At 46.1% G+C, this 20,127-nt stretch overlaps 1 protein-coding gene across 1 annotated transcript in view; it reads left to right on the forward strand.

The window, feature by feature from the left end:
- Positions 1-4,803: 4,803 nt before the first annotated feature.
- FOXO3 (forkhead box O3) overlaps positions 4,804-20,127 on the forward strand; it is an 88,272-nt gene continuing 72,948 nt past the window's right edge. The window contains exon 1 of the mRNA XM_079298716.1: positions 4,804-5,776. Coding sequence (XP_079154842.1) covers positions 5,189-5,776 — 588 coding nt within the window. The 5' untranslated portion in view covers positions 4,804-5,188. The remainder of the gene's footprint in view (positions 5,777-20,127) is intronic.

Genomic DNA, 20,127 nt, shown 5'->3' on the forward strand with positions numbered 1-20,127 from the left:
GCGCGGCCCCGGAGCATGACATCATTCAGTTCGCACGGTGCAGCCTAGCTTGGTGGGGGCGGGGCCGCGGCGGGGGCGGGGCCGGCCCGGGGGCGGGGCCGGGGCGGGGTCAGCACCGCCGCTCCCCCGCCCCGCGCTGTGTGGGAGCAGGAAGGTGTTAAGTTATAATGATGGAGCAATTAAGCGATAAGTGGGTATAATTAACCCCACGCGGGGTAACCGAGACGGGTTTAAGTGGACACGGCCGCGTTGCACAAGGAGTCACTGGCGGGGCAGAACGGCATTTGGTCACTGGGACCAGCCCAAGCTAAGGGGGAGAGCTGTCTATCTTCACAAGTCAAAATTCTTTCGTATAATCCAAGATGAATAATAAAACGTGGAGTTTCTTGCTATATCTGAGCAATTTGACTGCACCTTTATAGTATAAACTCAAGAACTGCATGTACCCCCAAGTATTTAAAAATTACAAAGCAAGCTATTGAGTAATGTCAACCTAAAGAGCAGGTTTTACAAAGGGTTTAAAATATGCGATTAGTTTTTGCATTTTTCCCCACCTCATATCTTTCTTCCTGGCTCTAAAGTATATTTGGGTCAAATCCATGGTGCATCAAGAACTTGGCTATTGGTTTAAAATGGAAGCCAAGATGCTCCTTCAATGGGACATTAAGAAGGATTTCAGGGAAATACCAGTGTTGCAGGCCTCATGAATAATGCTGAGAGAGTCCAACTTGAAGTGATCTTTAAGTTGCTGTTCATCACTTCAGGGAAAATTTAATAGTTAGAAATCTGTGGCCATCTTTGGCAAACCCATCAAGTTTCCATGGCACAATTTGGACCCTTGCTCTGTGTCTGCCAGTTAGCCAGTCTTTCCATAACGACTGTGAAACCCACTGGCCAGTTTTAGCCAAACTGGGCTAAAAAGTTAAAGTCTCAGGGTATGAATTTGGCTTGTTTATAAATGACATTTCTTTCTAATAATCAGCATCCAGGTTGTTCTGAATCAGCCACAAAGCCTATTTGTTGCCTGTTGCCCAGTCTGTGTTTAAAAGACACAGTAGGGAACTGTAGGAAGAACAAAAAGCACACTAAGGGAGCCACTCTCTCACAGTGTGAATGGGAGGGGTACACAGGGTTATTGCAGGGGACACAAACTGCTCAGAGACCAGGCTGCAGGTGCCTTACAAAACAACAATGCAGCCATTGTTTAACGTAAGTGCAATATAACATTCATTTATTGAGCGGCAGTACACTTTACAGGAGATGTCCATAACGCTGTACTGACAAGAAATTCCAGGTCTCCTACCCCCATGAGACTTTAGCTCCAATCCTGCTTCTGCAGTTAAGATATTTGTGTGAGAAGTGAATCCAGAAATGTCACCTGCATTCCTCTAGCTGCCATGTGACTGTGACCCTGCCAGATCCATATAATCCAGCTGCTGTGATAGGCACACGTTCCCCACATCAGTTTGAGCGGCCGTAGTAGATAAAAGGAGATGCAGAGGAAGACACAGCCCTGCCCTAAAACACTCGCAGTCTAAGTAGGCAAAGTAAGTGAGCTGGCTTTCAGATGGCCTGAGGGCTGGCCTAACTTTATTCTTGTTGAAGTCAGTGATAAAACTCCCATAAATGGAGCCTTTTGGAAAATCCCACCCTTGGGGCATGAAAGTACTTAAAGAAAGAGACTGAAAATTGTGCAGGCTTTAGATTCAATTTTGATCAGTTTTTATATGTATTTCAGTGGGCCCAGCCATGGAATGACAATAAGCAGAGCTCCTGTGTCTTTCTGTTTTGCTCATGCACTTTTCATAAGCAAAATGTGTAGGAAAAAATTATACTGTGGTTTTAATTACACCCCTAAACTGCATTATCATGGGCGCACACGTGGTGCATGGAGCTCTGAAGAACTGGTACCATGACATGTGATAAAGGTCATGCAACTGATATACCAGTGAATTCTGAAGAGGACAGATAATCTTGCTCAAGGCTGGCATTCAGGTGATGCAGTTTTATTTCTCAGTTCTGGCATGGGCTTCCTGTATGACCTCAGAAGAGTCATGTAATTGTTCAGTACCTCAGTCCATCATCTTTTTAATAGGGTTACTACTTACTTATTTCCTTTCTCCCGCCCTCTCCTGCCTCACTTAGACTGCAATTCTGCCAGGGAGTGGAGCATTTCTTACCACGTGCAGGGCCTTCATCCAGTACAATGAGACCTAATAGCAGTGCCTGTAGAGTAATGCAATGCCAATTAAATAAATAAATGAAGATGATAATATCATTTAGGACTAGATTTGCTGCTTGTAACCCAGCCCAAGGTCAAAGAGCTATGCTTCCCTGGAACTTCAGGATGTGCTCCATGTGGAAGTTTCTTCAGTGGTCAAAATCAGCCCCAAGCAGTAGCTAGTTTTGGGAAAGGGCTGCAGCAGCAGTCACAGTTTCACAGCCGGCCTCGTTTGGGTAAATGCTGAAAGCCACAAGGAAAGGCTCCTTGGAGATGTGGTGTTGGACTAAGCATTTTCTCACCACGCCTTTTTGTCTGAATTTGGTTGCTGGCTCTTCAATGCCACTGTGGTTTTCCTCCCTACCAACTGCTAAATCATATACATGAATGCCAGTGTCACAATTGCAGAGCGGCTGGTGTCTTTTTGAGCTGCCTTGCATTCCTGTAGCAGCCATGTTAGAACAAAAGCCATGGCAAGGCACTCAACATTGTGACCCAAAAATGGAGTTGCAGTGAAAATTATTTTGATTAGTCGAACCTGCATTCATTCTGATTAATTTAGTGTCTCCTGCTATATTTAGATAACCAGGGATTAATTGTATGCATGCTGAAATGATGTTCCTTGTCATAAAATCACACTAAACTATTCCCAACTTCAGTGCCACTTAAATTGAAAACCTAGCTAAACTCTTAGGGCCTTAGGCCTTAGCAGGATGTGTAAGGCATGCAGGACCAGGGCCTTGCTGTTTTCTAATCAAACGGAATGGTTTTCAAATCTCTCTACTTGTCTATAATGCAATACATCAGGAATAGTCTAATTTATCTGCTAATTCTATCCAGCAAAACTTCAGAACACCTGCTTCTCAGTCCATGCTATTGTCCGTACCTTGTCTCAGGGACAATGCCACTGTTGGCCTACATCTAGACCACAGTCTAGGTCGATATCAAGCTGAGTGAGAACTGATACATAGAAGCTGCCATGTGAAGTATTTATAACTACATCCATATTAATAGCTTTTGTGTTCCTTGGTTTTGTGGGTCACCCCTTTATTCAACCCATAATTAACTACATCTTTAAGTGAGCTAGTTTGGAGGGCTTTCTGCTAGGGCATGGCCTCCAAGGAAGACGTACAGCAGGATTGTATTCACGTGTGGACCTGTATGAACACGTTCCTGGCATCACCCATAGGCAGAGTAGAAGTTTTCAAAGAATTACTAAGTTAGACTCTGTATTTTAAAGTTTACCAGAACAGCTCGTGCACCAATAATTTATGACCAGTGGAAACAGGTAGAGAAAAGAAACAGGGCTAATACAACCCTTGGAAGGATTTACCGGGTACTTGGAGAAGCTCGACCGCTTTCCAGCGAGCAGACCAGAGAGGGCTCCTTAGCCGCAGGGACAGCGAGCACAGAAGCCCTGCCCTCGCCAGGTGCCGGCAGCCTCTCCATCCCGCCCAGCTCCGGCGGCTCCCCCCATTCCGGAGCTCCCGCCCCGTTGGGGCGGCTCCTGCGCGGCGCCGCCCGCCCGCATCCCGCCCATGGGCGGGCCGTGCCGAGCCGTGCGGTTTGGTTGAGTCTCCCTGCGTGTGTCTATAACTTTGTGTTGCTGCCGGTGGTTGTTAGGAGGAGGGATGTGGAAGTCGGCGGCGAGCAGGGTGACAGGCTGCTCGGGCGGGCTGCGGCGGCGGACGGACTGGGCGCGGGCGGATCGCTTGCCTCTCGCCGACTGCTCGCAGGGGGAGCGGGCGCTCTGCCGTTTTCCCATCCTTCGCCTTTAAAGGGAAGGCTCTCTGAAGCTGAAGGCGCAGGAGCAGCAGGAACCATGCAGCAGCGCTGCTTCTTCCTCCGGTGAATTCGGATCTCGATTGCTGCCGGTTGTGGAGGTGGCTGTCGATCCCAGCACCCCCCCCCGCCGCCTGCCGCCCCTCCCGATGTGGCTTTCCCTGCCTCGTCTGCCTGCGCTTTTTAAATGACTGAAGTGAAGGGGAAAAAACTGTCAAGATGGCAGCAGCAGGAGCAAGGAGGTTATGAATGTGGTGTTGATGCTGGAACAAAACCTATTCTCTTTGGCAGCCCTAGGGAGGGCTTAAAGCTACTGGACCTGTTGGAAGACTGGCGATTTGATTTGTTCCCGTTGTGTTTGCTTTTTTCCCTGCCAGAAGGAGGATTTATTACTAATTTTTTTTTTTTAACCGACCGGCCCCCGGGGTGGCCTTCTCCTGCCCTCTGCTCCGTCGGCTGTGAGATTTTGGGGGGTTGCTTCCGTGTAGCTTGGGGACACCGCAAAGTGACAGGTTTACGCTAGTGTGCAGTTGGATGTACTAAGACTTCGGCTCCCTTTAGGGCGTTTTGAAGAAGGAAAAAGTCTTCGGCGTAACCCAAAGGACCCCTCTCCCTGCCCTCCTGCCGACGGAGGGCGCAAAGGACCACTCCCCCCCACCCCAAAAGGCAAGATATCTGCGGAAACGACGAAGAGCGAGCTCGGAGGCGCTGGGGGCGTGGGGGGGTCCTCTCCCGGCTGGATACAGCGCGGTTCCCGCTGGAGCTACTTCTGCATCCGCATGGAGTGAAACATAAACAAACGCACACACGCACCGCGGGAGCAGCCGCCGCTCCACCGGCGCGGAGGGCAGCGCCGCGGGCACCTCCGGCACCGCCCGGCCCGTGCTGCCGCCCTGCGCGGCCGCTCCGGCTCCTAATCTGATTTTTTTTTTTTCCCCCCTCCCTCCCTCCCTCCCCTTCTCCCCCCGCCTCCCAGCTCCGGCGTGCGCATCGCCCGCGGGGAGCGGGGCTCGGGGCGCATCGGAGAGCCGGCCAGCCCTTAGCGGAGCGCGGCATGCCCGCCCGGCGGCTCCCCGCCTGCTAGGCTCCCGTCGGCACCGAGGAGGCGGCGCAGGAGGAGCGGGGTCGGCGGCCGCCCGCCCGCCCCGTCGCAGCGCCCCGCAGCCGCCCGCGGGGGAGGCCAAGATGGCAGAGGCGTCGCCCCCCGCCCCGCTCTCGCCCCTGGACGTGGAGCTGGACCCCGAGTTCGAGCCGCAGAGCCGCCCCCGCTCCTGCACCTGGCCCCTGCAGAGGCCCGAGCTGCAGGCCAGCCCAGCCAAGCCCGCCGGCGAGTCGACCGCCGACGCCGCCTCCATGATCCCCGAGGAGGAGGACGACGAAGAGGAGGGGGGCGGCTCGGCCATGACCGTCGGCAGCGCTGCCCCCGCGGGCGGAGAAGCGGCGGCGGCGGCGACCACCGCCGTGCCGGAGGAGGCGGCGCGGCTGCTGGCCCCGCTGTCCGGCGGCGGCCCGGAGGGACCGAGCCTCTCGCCGGGGGCAGCGGCGGCGGCGGCAGGCGGCGGGGGGCTGAGCGGGGGCCCGGCGGCGGCGCCGAGGAAGTGCTCGTCGCGGCGCAACGCGTGGGGCAACCTCTCCTACGCCGACCTCATCACCCGCGCCATCGAGAGCTCCCCGGAGAAGCGCCTCACTCTCTCCCAGATCTACGACTGGATGGTCCGCTGCGTGCCCTACTTCAAGGACAAGGGCGACAGCAACAGCTCGGCCGGGTGGAAGGTGAGGCGGGATCCCGGGGCCGCGGCGCTCCCGCCGCGCCGCCCCGACGGGCGAGCTGCCCCGGAGGATGCGGAACGGGGTGTCGGGCCGGCCCCGACCGCAGCGCGCCGGGCGCTGGTGCTGGTCGTGCTGGTGCTGGTCGCCCTGTCCGCTTTGCTTTTTTTAAAGGAGGGATTAAGGAAAGTTTTGTCTCTTTCCTGTTGCTGTGTACAAGCGGTGAGGGCTAGCACTCTGGGGGCAGAGTACACTCTGGAGCGGAGCTGGCTTTTGTGATGCACAAGCACATAAGCAGGGAAAGCGAGAGGGAGAAAGAGAAAGAAAAATGAAAATATATTTATAAGGTGTGTGGATTTTGTTTTGCCTTTTTTTTTTTTTTTTTTTTTTTGAAAGTTGTGGTAACACCAGAGGTAACTCCTGATGGAAATGAGCAGAATTGCTTTTATGCATGGTCAGTCTGAGTCTCAAAGCTAAAATGCAGAACGGCTTTATTTTTTTTTGTCAAGAAAATCTTCAGCTTTTTGCCAACGTGTTCCTCAAAGGCGGTAGAGGGAAATTCCGGTTTTGACATTTCTTCATAAAGTTAATCAAAGCATGAGCTATTGGCTGTTCAGCCACGGGAATGCTTGGTTTGCGATTCCTGCGTTGCCCGTGTATGAGAGCACCGTCTACTGATAGCCCAGCATTTTCTGTCCAGCACTGCGACAGTGAGCAGCTAAGAGTACTACCGTTTTAATAAGTGAGGGGGGAAAAAATCTGGTGTCGTGGCTTGTTTACTCAGCGCGTGCAAAAGCACGTTGCCGACAAGGCAAGGTTTTACCCTTAAGAAAGTCTTACAGGGCCTACCAGGAGCCAGAGCTGCACGTAAAGCACATTTGAAGTGATTTCCAGAACTGCTTTTTTTCCTTCTCTTTTTCCTGTTCATCTGTCAGCGTTTGTTGGACGCCGAAGTGTCATGTACTTGCAGCGGTACAGAAATGCAGGTGCTGCTTGATGCCGATGCTGTTTGCAGAAGGAAATCCCGGCAAGGTTTAGTAGCTTCTTGGGGCTGATACTGACATGCATTTGACACGGAATTTTTGAATGGATGGCTGGTGGTAAATTTGCCAGCAAGTTCAATGCTTTTACAGAGAAATTAAATTTTCTCTTTGAATCCATCTAGATTTGGATCAGGTGATGACTTTCAGTGTACAAATCGGTCAGAAATACTGTATAGATGAAACATTTCTGGCAGTTTCTGTACTAGCAGCCCTGTCTTGTATTTTGGTGCCTGAGTAGGTCTTGCTGCTAGGAATTGCAGTGCGGCTGCATGATTTTTACCTTCCAAATGAAGCAGAGTAGAGGAAGTATTTAGTTGACAGACTTGTCTCAGGCTGGGGAAAATACAAACACAAAGTTTATCGTTGGCATAGCTAGTTGAAGACAAGGCTTTTAAAACCACCCATCTTTTTCACAGCATTTGTGCCTGTATTAGGTGTTGAATTTTGATCTGACTTTACAAGTGTGACGCAGAGTGTGATGAAGGGTTACATCTTCCAATGACAGCCTGTGCCTTCATAAGTTGTTTGGTTTCACACAGAAACAGTGGCTTTAGATGCCAGCTGCTATGATAAATCCAACATTTTTGTCTGGTACTTTGAATTTTCAGTAAATTCTCAGTATCTAATTCCAACGAAGACTTACCTAACAATAGGGCTGGCACTATTTTGGCTGAATTTGGTGGCAAAACTCCTTTTCACTTTAGCAGAGACAGAATCTGGGCCGTAACATGAAGTGCTTACATTGATTAGTATCCTTAATACCATCACAATTTTTTCTGACAATTTATACTGTTAATTTGATATTGATTTCTTTGCTGAGCAGCATTAACTGGTACTTGGAGCTAATTAAAATGTTAAAAACTTGGATCCCTTGAGATTCTTCTGTTATAATTCAGTTCAGAAGTTTCTCACAAGCCTTTAGGGTGACCTTTCTCGGGAGATGCAGGCACACTGGTAGCAGCAAATTCTGCCTCTAATGTTTGTGAACTGTCTCTGAAGTTAGGGTAAGGCGTTCGGTCGCGTTAACTGTGGGTGCAGTTGTGCGTGGGTGGTGGGGGCATACAGGAAGGGACAGAGGGGAGGTCAGGAGATAGTAATTTGCCAGGCATCTAAAACTGGAAAATGTAGATCCTTAGCAAGGCTAAGATTTCTTTTTTGGGTGCGTACACATTCAGAAGGGGACTACTTCAGTTCCTTGACTGGACAACAGCTTAGTTTGTGCAGAGGCAACTCTCTTATATAGGGACTCCATCTTAGTCTCCTGATGTTAAAACACATTATATGTTATTATCATCATCTTTGTTTTCTTCACAGGTAATGAATACAATTCTTCAGGAACTAATGTCAGCTTTTCACATTAGAGTTTTTCAGATTGCTAGTTACACCAAAACTTTAAATGAACAGAAGATAGTTCTGTGTTAGAAGGCTTTTATCTTAATTTAGAATATTTTTACACAGCTAAATTTGTCGTTGAAGGTAGCAAGCCCATTTAACAATATTCTGCTCTGCCACTGAGTGGGAAAATTGTTATTTTAAACAAAGGGAAGAAGAGAACTTGGTTTTATTACCTGATGTATTATTATATATGAAATATTAATACTGTTTCCAGTGAGATGTGCTGAATACCGTAATCCGTAAACATAGCTGGGATTATTCTCCTCCAACAATTATTTTAAGAGCTATAAATTAAAGTTACAACTATCACTTTTTTTTTTTTTTTTTTCATTTTTTCCCCCCTGCCTAGGGCATTAAAGCAGAAGTGAATATTTCAGATGTGGTTAGGAAGGCATATATTACGTTTCCGGTAATTCGGTTAAGGTTTGCCCAATACACCCCCCCAACAATCTCCTTTGCTTCCCCCTCCCCCTGGCCCCAGTGGAACGTGTGCTAACCTAATAGTGCCTGAAGCTAACTAGGGCAGTAGTGTATGGTGCAGTGCTGTAGAGTTGCCACGCTCTGGACACTCCTGTGTGCCACAGGCGACCCCAGTTGGTGCAATCCCGTATGCTTCCAAACCACTGGAGATGGTTTCCATGCATGTTCCAATATCTGCTTCTAACTTGAATATTTGGGGAAGGTTGGTATTTATCTTTGTCATCACTGGAGCGGGGAAGATGATCCCAGGGTGAGCTGGTTTCACCCTTGTGAAATGCACTGTACAAGGCGACAGTTCCAGGTACTTGTACAGAGCTCCTCGATGACTAGATCTTTCCTCATTCAGGTATCTGTTACCCAATCGAAGTCCTGCAGTCACAAAACTAGTGTGCTGACTTAAAAACTGAGTTTTACCTGGCAAGTATTTAGGGTGAAGCACTCACTTCCCTCAACAATCTTGAAATAAGAAAAAACCTCGTTGTCCTGTGTATGTAGCAGAGGTACCCAGTTTCTCTACAGCTTAAATAATTCCATACCTCTTCCCACAATGTTATTTTGTAATTTCTTGCAGCACTATTTTGTGAAACAGTCTTTTCTACATGGAGAGTACACTAGGGGGACTATTTTCCTCTTTGTTAAACAGTATGGCAAGACTATAAGTCTCGTCCTTTATACAGAGATACCAGCAATTCCCAAATTTAAATGTAGCCAATTTACTTTGATTTGTTTTTCATATCAAAAGCCTATTCTGTTTTACACCTGTTGTATTCATCTTCCCCATAAAAGATAAACACTAGCTGCCAGGGTATTTACTTTGAAGGGGAGGATTTTGTAAACTTTGTACGTGGACATATCATCATTTCTTTCCATGTTTTATTGGCCAGTATATACCAAAGGGCTGCAGTCCCTTTAGTGTAGCAAATGCACGAGTCTCCTCTGTAGTTACTCAGACTTGAAAAGGCTTGAGAAATTTGCCAGTGATGTAGACAGATGTCTAAATCTGTTAGCCAGATGCTGATACACAAGATGTATTGCACTCTTTTTATCATCTTCTTGCAAAGATGTGAGAAGGAAGTAACACCACTCTCCTTATTTCTCCTCCCTCCGACTGACACACAATGTCTTTATCAGGAGTGACAACGTAAAACTGGAGTCTTCATCAGTTTCTTTTTTTCCTCTGCTGACTGTTAAACTTTTCTCTATTAGTTTCTTTGAAGGTTCTCTTTCCCAATTAACTGCTAGCAAGAATATTTTTTCCAGCCTCCTATTATATTTTTTAAATATATTGTTGTGTTGCCTCATTCATCTGTACAGAAGAGTTTGAATTACAAGCTGGAGCCTGATTATTTTAAGTTTTGACCTACCAAGGAGAGCATAGATTTAGGCACGTGAATAGATCCTTGGGACTTCACTGGGATTACTTGTGTGCTTAAACTTTCTGCTTAAGCATCTTACCTGATCAAAGCCTTACTGTGTTGTGCTTTAACAAAATACTCAGAAACATTTGTAAGTGACTTTTGTGCTGTGCAGAGTAAAGAAATGTGTGGTTCCAGTGGTTGAAACCACTAGATAACAACTGTCTTGCATCAAAGAGGAGTATATTTTAGTATCACAGTAACAAATGACTTTTTGAACTTTCCAGTAGAAACCATATGTAGATATCAGCACACATTGTTATTTCATATCTCTAACGTACATCAAAGATCTCTCTTTTCCCCAGCTCATGCAGGCAGGTGACAGCTATTAGAGCAGTGAGAGAGAGACCAAGTAAGTAGCTCTCCCAGAATCATTGACATTGTTTGATCCACAGTGTGACAGTGAGGAGCACCTCTGGACTTGTTAAATGCAGACATAAACACCTTGGTGAATGTCTTCAGCTGCAAAGAATCACAGGCTCTGATAAACTCAACTTCTGATGTGAATGGGAAACTTTCAGTCAATGATGATGAGGTATTGCCAGATAGTATCACCACCAGGTAGACACGTGTGATAAATGCTCCATTGTTCAGAGACATGCAGCAATTGACATTGTTCTTTAATAGCTTTATTAGTGTCAATATTTGTACGTATTTAAAATTTGAGCATATTTAAAATGGGAAGCCTGAGAGTCAGAGGTTGGCTTCTACTCTTACGTCTGTGTTTGAAAGTACACAGTTAACACTAATAAAAATTAAATCACCTTACTGGCAGCTATATCTGGTGTATTGTACTGGCTCGAACAAACACTGTCTGAGGCTTGGAGGAGAAATGTCCTGGCACTGCTGCCCTGGGACATCCTGCCTCTGCTTGGTGTTGTCCTGGTGAAGCGAGTGGTGTCTTACTCTCGAGGCCATTTTGTATTCGGGTCATTTTGGTGGTGCTACACTACTTTGCTGTAATCCTGGGAGATTAGGGGAGGCTGGGCACGTGCTGGTGCATTTAGAAAGGCGAGTGATTAGGGTTAGCTGTGTGGTTTTGTGAAAGCTCTTTGTGCTGATGTGGACAAAGTAGCAGCCCAGAGTAGAAGGTAGGCAGCTCTGGGGCAGGCCCCCCACACTCTCCTGCAGCGGCTGGGAGGGTTTCAGCCAGCTTGCCTGGGGTGAACGGGGTGAACAAGTGTGAAACCACCCCAGAAAATTACGGTGGGTGTGCTGGCTTCAAAGGGAGGCCGAAGGGATTGCCTTGGAGATAAGGGAAAACTGAGAATAAGCAGCCAAAGCATTTCTCTAGGTGGCAGCCTCCTAAAGGTGCCCTGCTAGATTTTGGCAGCCAGCTATTTTGCGTGGAAGTATGGAAAATCTTTTGTGAAGATTGTTCCTTATTTGCAATGCAATTTAAGTGGGTCTTGGTGTAGTGGCAGCTTGCCAAAGGAGAAACTGAAAGTGTTTCCTCATGCATGTTGCTACTTAGACTAAAGTCTCTGCATGTTCTTGTTTCTCTCGCACTTTTTAAAAAAGCCTTACTACTATGTCTGTCACAGAAAATGTGCCCAAGGGCAGCATTGCAAAATGGCAATATTAGTTTGTTTTAAAGGCAAGGGGCCCTCTGTGTTTGGAGGTACTCTGTCTGGGGAAGGGCAAGCTCTGAGCATCCCCCAGCTGCTGATTCGTTCCCCCTTGCCATGGAAAACTGCGATTCTCAAATTGGCTCTGGAAAGGGCCACAGCTTGGCCAGGTCCTGGAACAGGAGGTGCGTCCAGGTCCCGCACAAAGCGACGATCCCGACAAAGGCCTGGCTGATAACACAGCACTTAGGGAGCTGCAGGAGTTTTTTGACGTGGCTTTTCTTGGGACTGACAATATGTGCGTAGCGCAGCGGTTCAGGAGCAAAATGAAGTGTTCAAGTAATGTGCATAGTCATGCAGTTTTCTGGACTGCTGGCTCAGCACACCGTGAGTTAAGTGAAGATTATGCTTAACCTTTTATTTGCTCTTTTTTTTGTACTTCTACAAACTTAGAATGTTCTGTTACAATTTCCTGAGCATTGCCACACACCAAGCTTGGAAAATGAGGTGCATTTAGCCAATTTCTGGCCTGACATATGTTAATTAACATTAATTACCTGCTTGAATAGTCCATTTAGCACTTATTATTAAAAAGTGGCTTGTCTACAGAAGGGGATTTTCCTTCAGAGTGAGATGTTTTGTTCTAACTTGCTTCAGACAAAGTCAGGTTGGGGTATCCAGTGCTCCTCTGCATGGCTGTACCAGCTTCCTGATGTTCCAGTTTGTACGTATGGGATACAGTTGTACCACTGACAGACATGAACTCCTTATCCATGTGTATTTGGCATTTATTTGACAACAGCTTAGCTTCCCAAGCACACTAGCATGTTTCCAAGCATTTTCTGCTAGTGGTGGGTACAGCTCTTGCTTGTCTGCTTGAGGCAGTAGACAAAGAGCTGTGCTTCCCAGCCTGTCAGGAGCTGCAGGGGCATCTGGAGTCCTGTGGGGATGTGACTCCAGCCCCTTTGGAGTGAAGGAGTAGGAAAAGCTCAGGTGTGCAAGGCTGGAAAGGAGATGTAGGAGTTGCTGGGACACACGGTGGTGCCCTGCAGGCAGGTCATCTTCAACTCTGTGTGGATGAGGATTATGGAATTTAGGGCTCCTGCAGCCATTGAGAGCAGGCCACCGCTGGGGTAGAGCATGATCTCCAATGGCAGCAGAAGTCTTGCTGTGTTCATCAACTACATTACCTAAGTTATCTCCTGAGCAGTGTGTTGGGTAAGGGTGGTCACAGATCATTGGTCTAAAACTTATGAGGGGAATCAGAACCAGATTGTTTGATTTCCAGATACCAATATTTAAAAATAAAATATCCATGCTCACTTTGCCATATCCCAGTTTCTCATTCCTGTCTTGGGAGACTCCAGGGACATTATGTCCTACTTCACCTTCTCCATCCTTCCCTTTGTAACACCAGCTAGAGGGTTGCATGGTGCACTTCCGTGGGAGGTGGAGGACTGGCTCGTAGCTGTGCAAGCCATGTTGTGCAGTTTTGACTGGGTATACAGCATGGACACAGGCTACAGGACTGATGAAAAGCAATGCCAGCACTGTGTGAGGAATTGGGAGCAAGTGAGTGATTGCATCAGCTCTCTGCCTCATCCCTGGTGTGAAATAGCAAGGGAGATACCTTCCAGTAGAGCTAGAGAAGAGCAGTGCATTTTGCCAGAATGGTTTCTCCTGGTGGTGTGCTTGGCTGTGAGGTTTGTGAGGAGCCCCTCTTGCCCTGCAAAGCCAGAGTCCTTTCTTTGGGCCACCCACCTTGCATGTTTGCTCAAGGATTGATATGCTTATAATGCTGCTTTGCAGAGAATTTGAGGTAGATTGGGAGTTAGCAGCATTGATGTGTTAATAACTCTGTATGTGTGTGACCTACCTGGACTTTGCTTACTGAGACAATTTTCTTTATCTGTATGCTGGTACCTATTAAAAATAAAGGCTATTTAAATACTTTTTCAAATATCTTCTTAAGATTTCATGGACAGAGAAGTGCTGTTCTGTGGATTTGCACTAGGTAAGAAATGCCTTGTGAAAATTAGCTCTTATAACAGACTTGTGCTAACAAATTGAGTGGATTGCTTGCTCTATTCACAACATGCTCCATACTTTGGAACTGAATTGTGGAATGCTGGGTTCTCACATGAACATGTTTATTTGGAGCATATTATCTTGCTTTTCTTTATTATTTTTCCCCTGATGGTGAAGTTTCTACTGGCTGCATGTAGAGAGGTGTGAGGACAGTGCATGCTGGTGCAGAAGGCTAGAAGGGAGCCCATGGACCATCATCAGCGGAACTGGTGGAGGAAGGAAGGACCACTTGAAGCAGGGATGATGATGTGTGGCACTGACAGCTTCTTGTCAGGGCCTTTGCAGTGTGTGCCTCCAGTTTTGGGGGTCAGGAGGCTGTTTTGGGGGTGCAGGGCTCTGCCTGTGCAGCCTGGGGTTGCTGCACACCTGAGTGCTGCCCGTGGTCAGGTGCATTTCCCTGGGGTGAGTCACTAGATCACTTCTGCGTCCCTTCACCCACTGCTGTGCCGAGGTGAAGGGTGGGTCTGTGCTGACATCTCCACGCCAAAACCCAGCTGAGAGCTCTGGAATGAGGGCAGGAGGCAGGAGTGCTGCCAAAGGAGCCATTTTTCTCCTTTGACACTTAACCTCTCGGGCTGTCTTCACACTCTGTGTTCTGCCTGGGGCTCCTCATAACCCAGCCCTCAGCCTTGCAGTGTCTCCAGGCCAGCCTGTCTCCCCATCCCTGGCTTCCCAGATCTTTGTCTCTCTAGGGAGCAGGGGAGGCCATGGCACTCCTGGGATTGTGCTTGGTGGGTGGGACCCAGTCCTAGGAAAGAGTTTTCAGTAGGTTTACTGGCTCCTGAGTCAGGTGAGCAGAAAAGGGCAGGTCTGGGCTGCTTGCCAGGACTTGAACAGGGAGGTAACATCTGCTTATCCAGCCCTAGAGGAGTGGGAGACTGCAGATAAGTCGGAAGGCTGATGAGGGCAGATGTAGGTCTGCTGTGGGAGGACAGATAGAGGAACACCCAAAATCGCCAGGATATGTCTGCTGGGGCTTCCCTCTGCATCCTGGCTGCTGTGTCTACTCAGCTGGGAGTGGGAATGAAAAAGAGTTTGCATGGGTGTAGGTTTATGACAGTGCAACTTTCATGGGTAGATGAAGTAAAGAGGGCAGGTCTGAGTCTCATCCCTGCTGAAGGCCGTGTTAAGGCAGGAGCACACATTTGCATTAGTGCTAGACAGACTCAAGCCAGCAGTGCCAAAAATCTTGGTTGCAGCTGAGCCTGAGCCCCATGTGAGGACTGAGTATGACCAGGGAGCGTTAGTAACAGTGTCATACTTAAGTAAACAAAGCTTTGTTTAAAAATGTATTAATTACCTAGCAATATCTAATACAAGCTGCTCTCCTAGTCTAGACAGTCAGCACCTCTGACTCTGGAGACAATTTCCCATTATAACTTAGTGTTTTCTCATGCTGTATCACAGGGGTTTCTATGGTATTTCCAAAATAGGATGCTGTAGAATAAACGTATTATTCTAAATAAATAATTTAGGACATGGGCTGAATTCCAGGGCCGTATTTGTTTTATGTAGAATGTGGACTGAATTGTCTTGATATGTACTTACATAGCAGTGCTTTTAAATCCTGCTGTATCTGGGATTTTTTCTCTCCACACTATCTCTCCAAACACCTATTGCAGCTCTCCAAAGACACATTGTGACCAAGGTTAACTCCACTTTCGTAGATGAAATTTGCAGTGTAAACATACCTTTAAATGTGGGACTTAATCCAGATCAGAAGTTTCCGACTTTGTGTGAACCCAAATCTTGTGTAAATATATTTGCTAATACTTCATGGAGATTTATCAGTTTCATGTATTAAGTTCTAGATATGCTTTAGTACATAAAATTTGGCATTTGACAAGTGAGAACAGTGCTCAAGAAAGAATGTCTTATTGTGAGTGTTTCACAGGCTCCCACATTATCACCTTTTTTGCTGATTGGTTTTATGCACAGAGCAGTGATATGGTTTCCTGAAAGCCTGTAACTTTCTGTTTGTTCTGCACAACTGCTCTGGACCTTGACTAATTTTCAGAGAATGTTTTTTTCCAGGAATTTGTACAAGAAGGTGATGCCAGTTCAACTCTATCCTGAGATGCTTGTAAGCTGAGACATGTAGAGCTGCTGTCCCTGTTTTTGTGCAACACGATCTATTGTGCCTAAGAGTTTCACTGTGTGGGGGAATTAAAAACCATTTGTGTGAGATGTCAGGTTTCAGAGTGAATGGTGCTTCTTTAAGTATGCATCAAGACCTACAATGGGAGGCTGCTGACCCTTCTATGCCTTTGTAGGACAAGAACTTTGGCACTGATAATGATGCTGCCACTGAGAAGCTGTAAAAACTCTGAAGCATTTTTTGAATTTGTAGCTTCAGCCATGGATGTGTCCCAGATAAGCGGGCTACATCTAAAATCTTCGATTTGCAAATGGAAGTCATGTCAGAGCTCTGCATGAATTGGGCCAGAGGTTTCCAGCCTAGTTTGTGCAGCAGCCAAAAGCTCCAACCTAGTATTATGTTCATCATGATGTTGACAGTGTGATTTTCACTTCCCATGGCATGTTGAGATTTATTTCTTGCCCCAGTGCTCTTGCATCCTGATTCATGCACAACAAAAATACTTCTGATTAAAATGTGCTAGAAGGTTTGCGTGCTTGGGATAGGAGAAAAATCTTTTATGAGGAGCTGTTCTATATAAAGCTAAGGGGAAGGGAGCCGTGGTGCTTAGGAAGGTATTTGAAAATCAATAGTGAGGCCATTTTCCATACAAAAAAGAGGCTAAGTGTGTAGTCCATAAGGTAGTGGCATACGGGACTGGGAGGAGGAAGGATTCTGTGAGCTAGCAGTAGGGTGTAAATCAACCTGATATATGTTCATAGACATCTGATGTCTACTGGGCCTGGTGGGGTAGCTCAAAGCAGGTGGAAGAAGCATACTGTTTACCTAATTAGAAACATAAATAAAATCTTTCCAACATTCTTCTAAATTAAAATGCATTTGAAGCATATGTCAGACTTCTCACATCCAGGAAAGATCTCTTAAAACCCTGCCGTTCCTCATGAAGGCTGTTTCCAGCCCACTTTCTTCAGGGCTCTGCCAGGTAACAAGTCTTCTTGGTTGGAAGATGGAGTGGGATGTGTGTTAGCAGCTGGAGATGCTGGGGTTCTTCCTGAGTGCACCTGTACTCCTTTCTAATCAGAGGGAAAGGGCCTATTGTTTGAGATGATAGACCAGGGAATTGGAATAACAAAAGAAAATTATTATTGTTGAAATCACTGAAGACAAGATTTCACCTCTGTATTTATTGAGGAGTCGGCGATGGTGGGAAGCAGAGCCTGGGCTGCAGAACTGTCAGAGCAGCTTCATATCTCCAGTGTATTTTAGACACCAAGGAGACAAAGATGATGCTAATTGCAAGAGAAACTACTTAACTGCTTTGTATTATGTGTGAAATGAAGGGGGAATAACGCTGATTGAATGACCTATTTTGACTTTCTCAGTATAGTATGTTTAATGTTTTAGTCTTTTTCTGGACAGTAAATTACAATTTGATCAAATCCTGCTGGAAATTAATATGTTGCTGGGCAAAATTATTTTATCCTTGCAGTTTTAACTGCAAAGTTACATCTTGCCACTTGACTTGGTGGCAGAAGTTTTCTCTTTCAGCTGGAAAGGACTTTTGCCATGCAATACCGTGGCAGTAGTACTTTTTGTTTTATACAAAATAGGGACCTGTCAGGAGGAATATAAAATAGGGCACTGAAGTAGTCTAATTTAGAAGGAGAAAGGGCATAAATCTCCACCTCTCTCTGATGACAGAAGGCCAAAGTACAGCAGAAATGTTTCCCTGCTTGTAAAATGCCAGATGCCAAATGTAAAATACCAGAGAGGTTGTGCTGTTAAAGGCACAGCTGTATTTAGCCTCCTTACAAATTTTTCAGCCTTATTTTCGGTATGTAAGGGGGTTCTTAGACAACGAAGCAGCTCTGTTAGCATCTTCTCTGCTTATTGTGCTCTTACAGAAATTGTTTGCTGTTTTGGACCAGTGTCAGGCAGAATAATACTGAATAAGTCCCAGATGAATGTGGGTGGTGAAAGGAGAAAAATAATTTCAAATAAAGAGGGGCATTATCAGCTGAGCAGCCAGTGTTGATCCTATGGTGCTAAAAACGAAAAGAGGAAAAAGGCACTCTTTTTTATTTTTTTTTTCTCAGAATGGAAAGTTTAGCTGAAAAATCTGTCCTGACCATAGTTTGGTATTTTTGGTATTCTACTTAAAGTTGCAGCAAATTGGCATTGGTGCGGTAGTGCACAGTGAAGCACTGATGGGGGAGAACAGAAGTAGGAACAAGCCTCCAAAACTTGAGAGGATCTTCAGATTCCTTGTCCATTTTGGACAGCATGACCTGTTGTGTCACTTGCAGCTGCTGGGTCCAAGAGTATAAGTAGTGAAAAGAACTTTGATTTGGCCAGGATAAAATGTTCATTTTGGGTTCTTCCAACAGCTGTGTCGGGACTTAACCCTGGCAAAAGCTTCTCCAGTGTCATTTCTATTCAGGCTTGTACTAAGCATGTGGAATGACAGTGTTCTCTAATTGAAAGAAAGGAAAGAGGAGAAAAAGTAGTAAATTGAGACATAGTTGTATTTGGTGTCTTCTCAGCCTGAAGGAAAAACACTCCTTGAATTGTATGATAGAAGTTGTTTGAGAAATTAAGTATGGATTTCCTTCAATTGTAGTTGAATCATGACATCTTACTAAATTTATCCAGTTTTGAGTGCCTGCTTTCTGCTTTGACATTTTTGTTGGTGACTGTTGGTTGTGTTTGGTTTTAAAAAAAAACAAAAACAAAAAACAAAAACAGCTTTTCATGGCCAGAGAGGTGGTATTTTTCTTATTTTTTGCAGGAAACTGTATCAGGTATCAGACCACAAATTCTTCCAGGTGGTTACAGACTTGTGGGGGTCAGCAGCTTTCTCCAGAGAAGTACCATGGTGCAGTGGGTGAGTTTGAGCAATGCCAGAGATGGGTTTTCCCCATTTCCTAGGAGCTGCCAGGGAGATTTTGCATAGTTTGACCACAAACTGTAGATCACTGGAGTGTCTCTATGGCTAGTTCTACTGTTCAGTGAAGTACCAAGCAGAAGTACTAAATAAGAGTATTCTTTATTTGCCCTAAAATACACACTGAAAAAATGTATCAATATAAAATTCAAGTTCTTGGGAAGTACAAAATGTCAGAAATAAAGTTGCCTATAACACTCGAAATTACTTCTCATGCTGGCTATGACACTGTTATTAGTGAGGAGCTCACAGGCCCCATCCACCCCCATTCTCCTTGTTGGGCTGGATCCTTAAGGGGGAATTCAGGGTTTCAGCTCATCCCCTGTGCTCTCTGTATGGGCCCTGTGCCATAGTTGTTGCACTTGGCTCTGAGTAAAGAAATACGCCTTTCCCAGTGTGCTTGTGTGTGTCATTTGCCTTCTCAGTATCCATAGGCTTCCCTGATTAGCACTGTCCCAGCACCCAGTATCTTCTGCCCACCCCAATCTCCTTACTAGGAGCTTGTCATCCTGGTCTCTTTTTCTGTGATTCCCAGTCTTGCTCCATGTATCCCTCCTTCCTTTTCCTGTGACCTTCTACATCTCTGCCTGCCCCCACTGGTTTTCGTATCTGTTCTGCTTGTCCAGCTTGTCTGGCTTTTTTTATCCAGCTCCATATTCCTCCTCTGCCCCAGGACTGTGTATTTTCTGTGCCTTGCTTTCCTATCCTGGACCACTTATCCTGTTTCTAGTTCCAATTTCAGTTCAGGTTTGCAAAATTATTAGTGCTGAGGAACAAACAGGGTTTTGTAGTAGGAAGTGTTAGGTGGGGCACACAGCACCACCTATAATTTGGAACACTGTTTATATATTTTTTTTTACTGATCCACCCTTAGGTGCTGTCAGTGTGCAAATCTTAGTCATTAGTATAATCCTGTTCCTTCTGCTGATACTGGGTACTGAGAGCTTGCTCATTGGTGTAAGAGATGTAGGGTCCTGTCTCAGAGAGACTTAGATGTCTTACTTCTCTGTGGCCTGACCTGGACACCAAATAGCATCTGAGATTCTACAGCTCATAGGGCTACTGAGCCCTTAAAGTATTTAATGGTGTAGGTAGTAATTGCTCTTATTTCCACCGTGAGAGGCTGTTTCTTTTTCATTTCTCATCTGTGAAAAGAAAGGAGACATTCAGGTTCCTCACTGAAAAAATAGAAGGCATGACAGTATTCAGTCCATAGTCATAGCATATTCTGTGTCCTCCAGTAAGGACCCTCTGACTTGGTGAATTTAGACTTAAAAATATAATTATATAGCTGACCTTTTCTGATATAGCTTCATGGTTTCTTGT

This window comes from Erithacus rubecula (assembly GCF_903797595.1).
Source record: "Erithacus rubecula genome assembly, chromosome: 2".
Lineage (NCBI taxonomy): Eukaryota > Metazoa > Chordata > Aves > Passeriformes > Muscicapidae > Erithacus > Erithacus rubecula.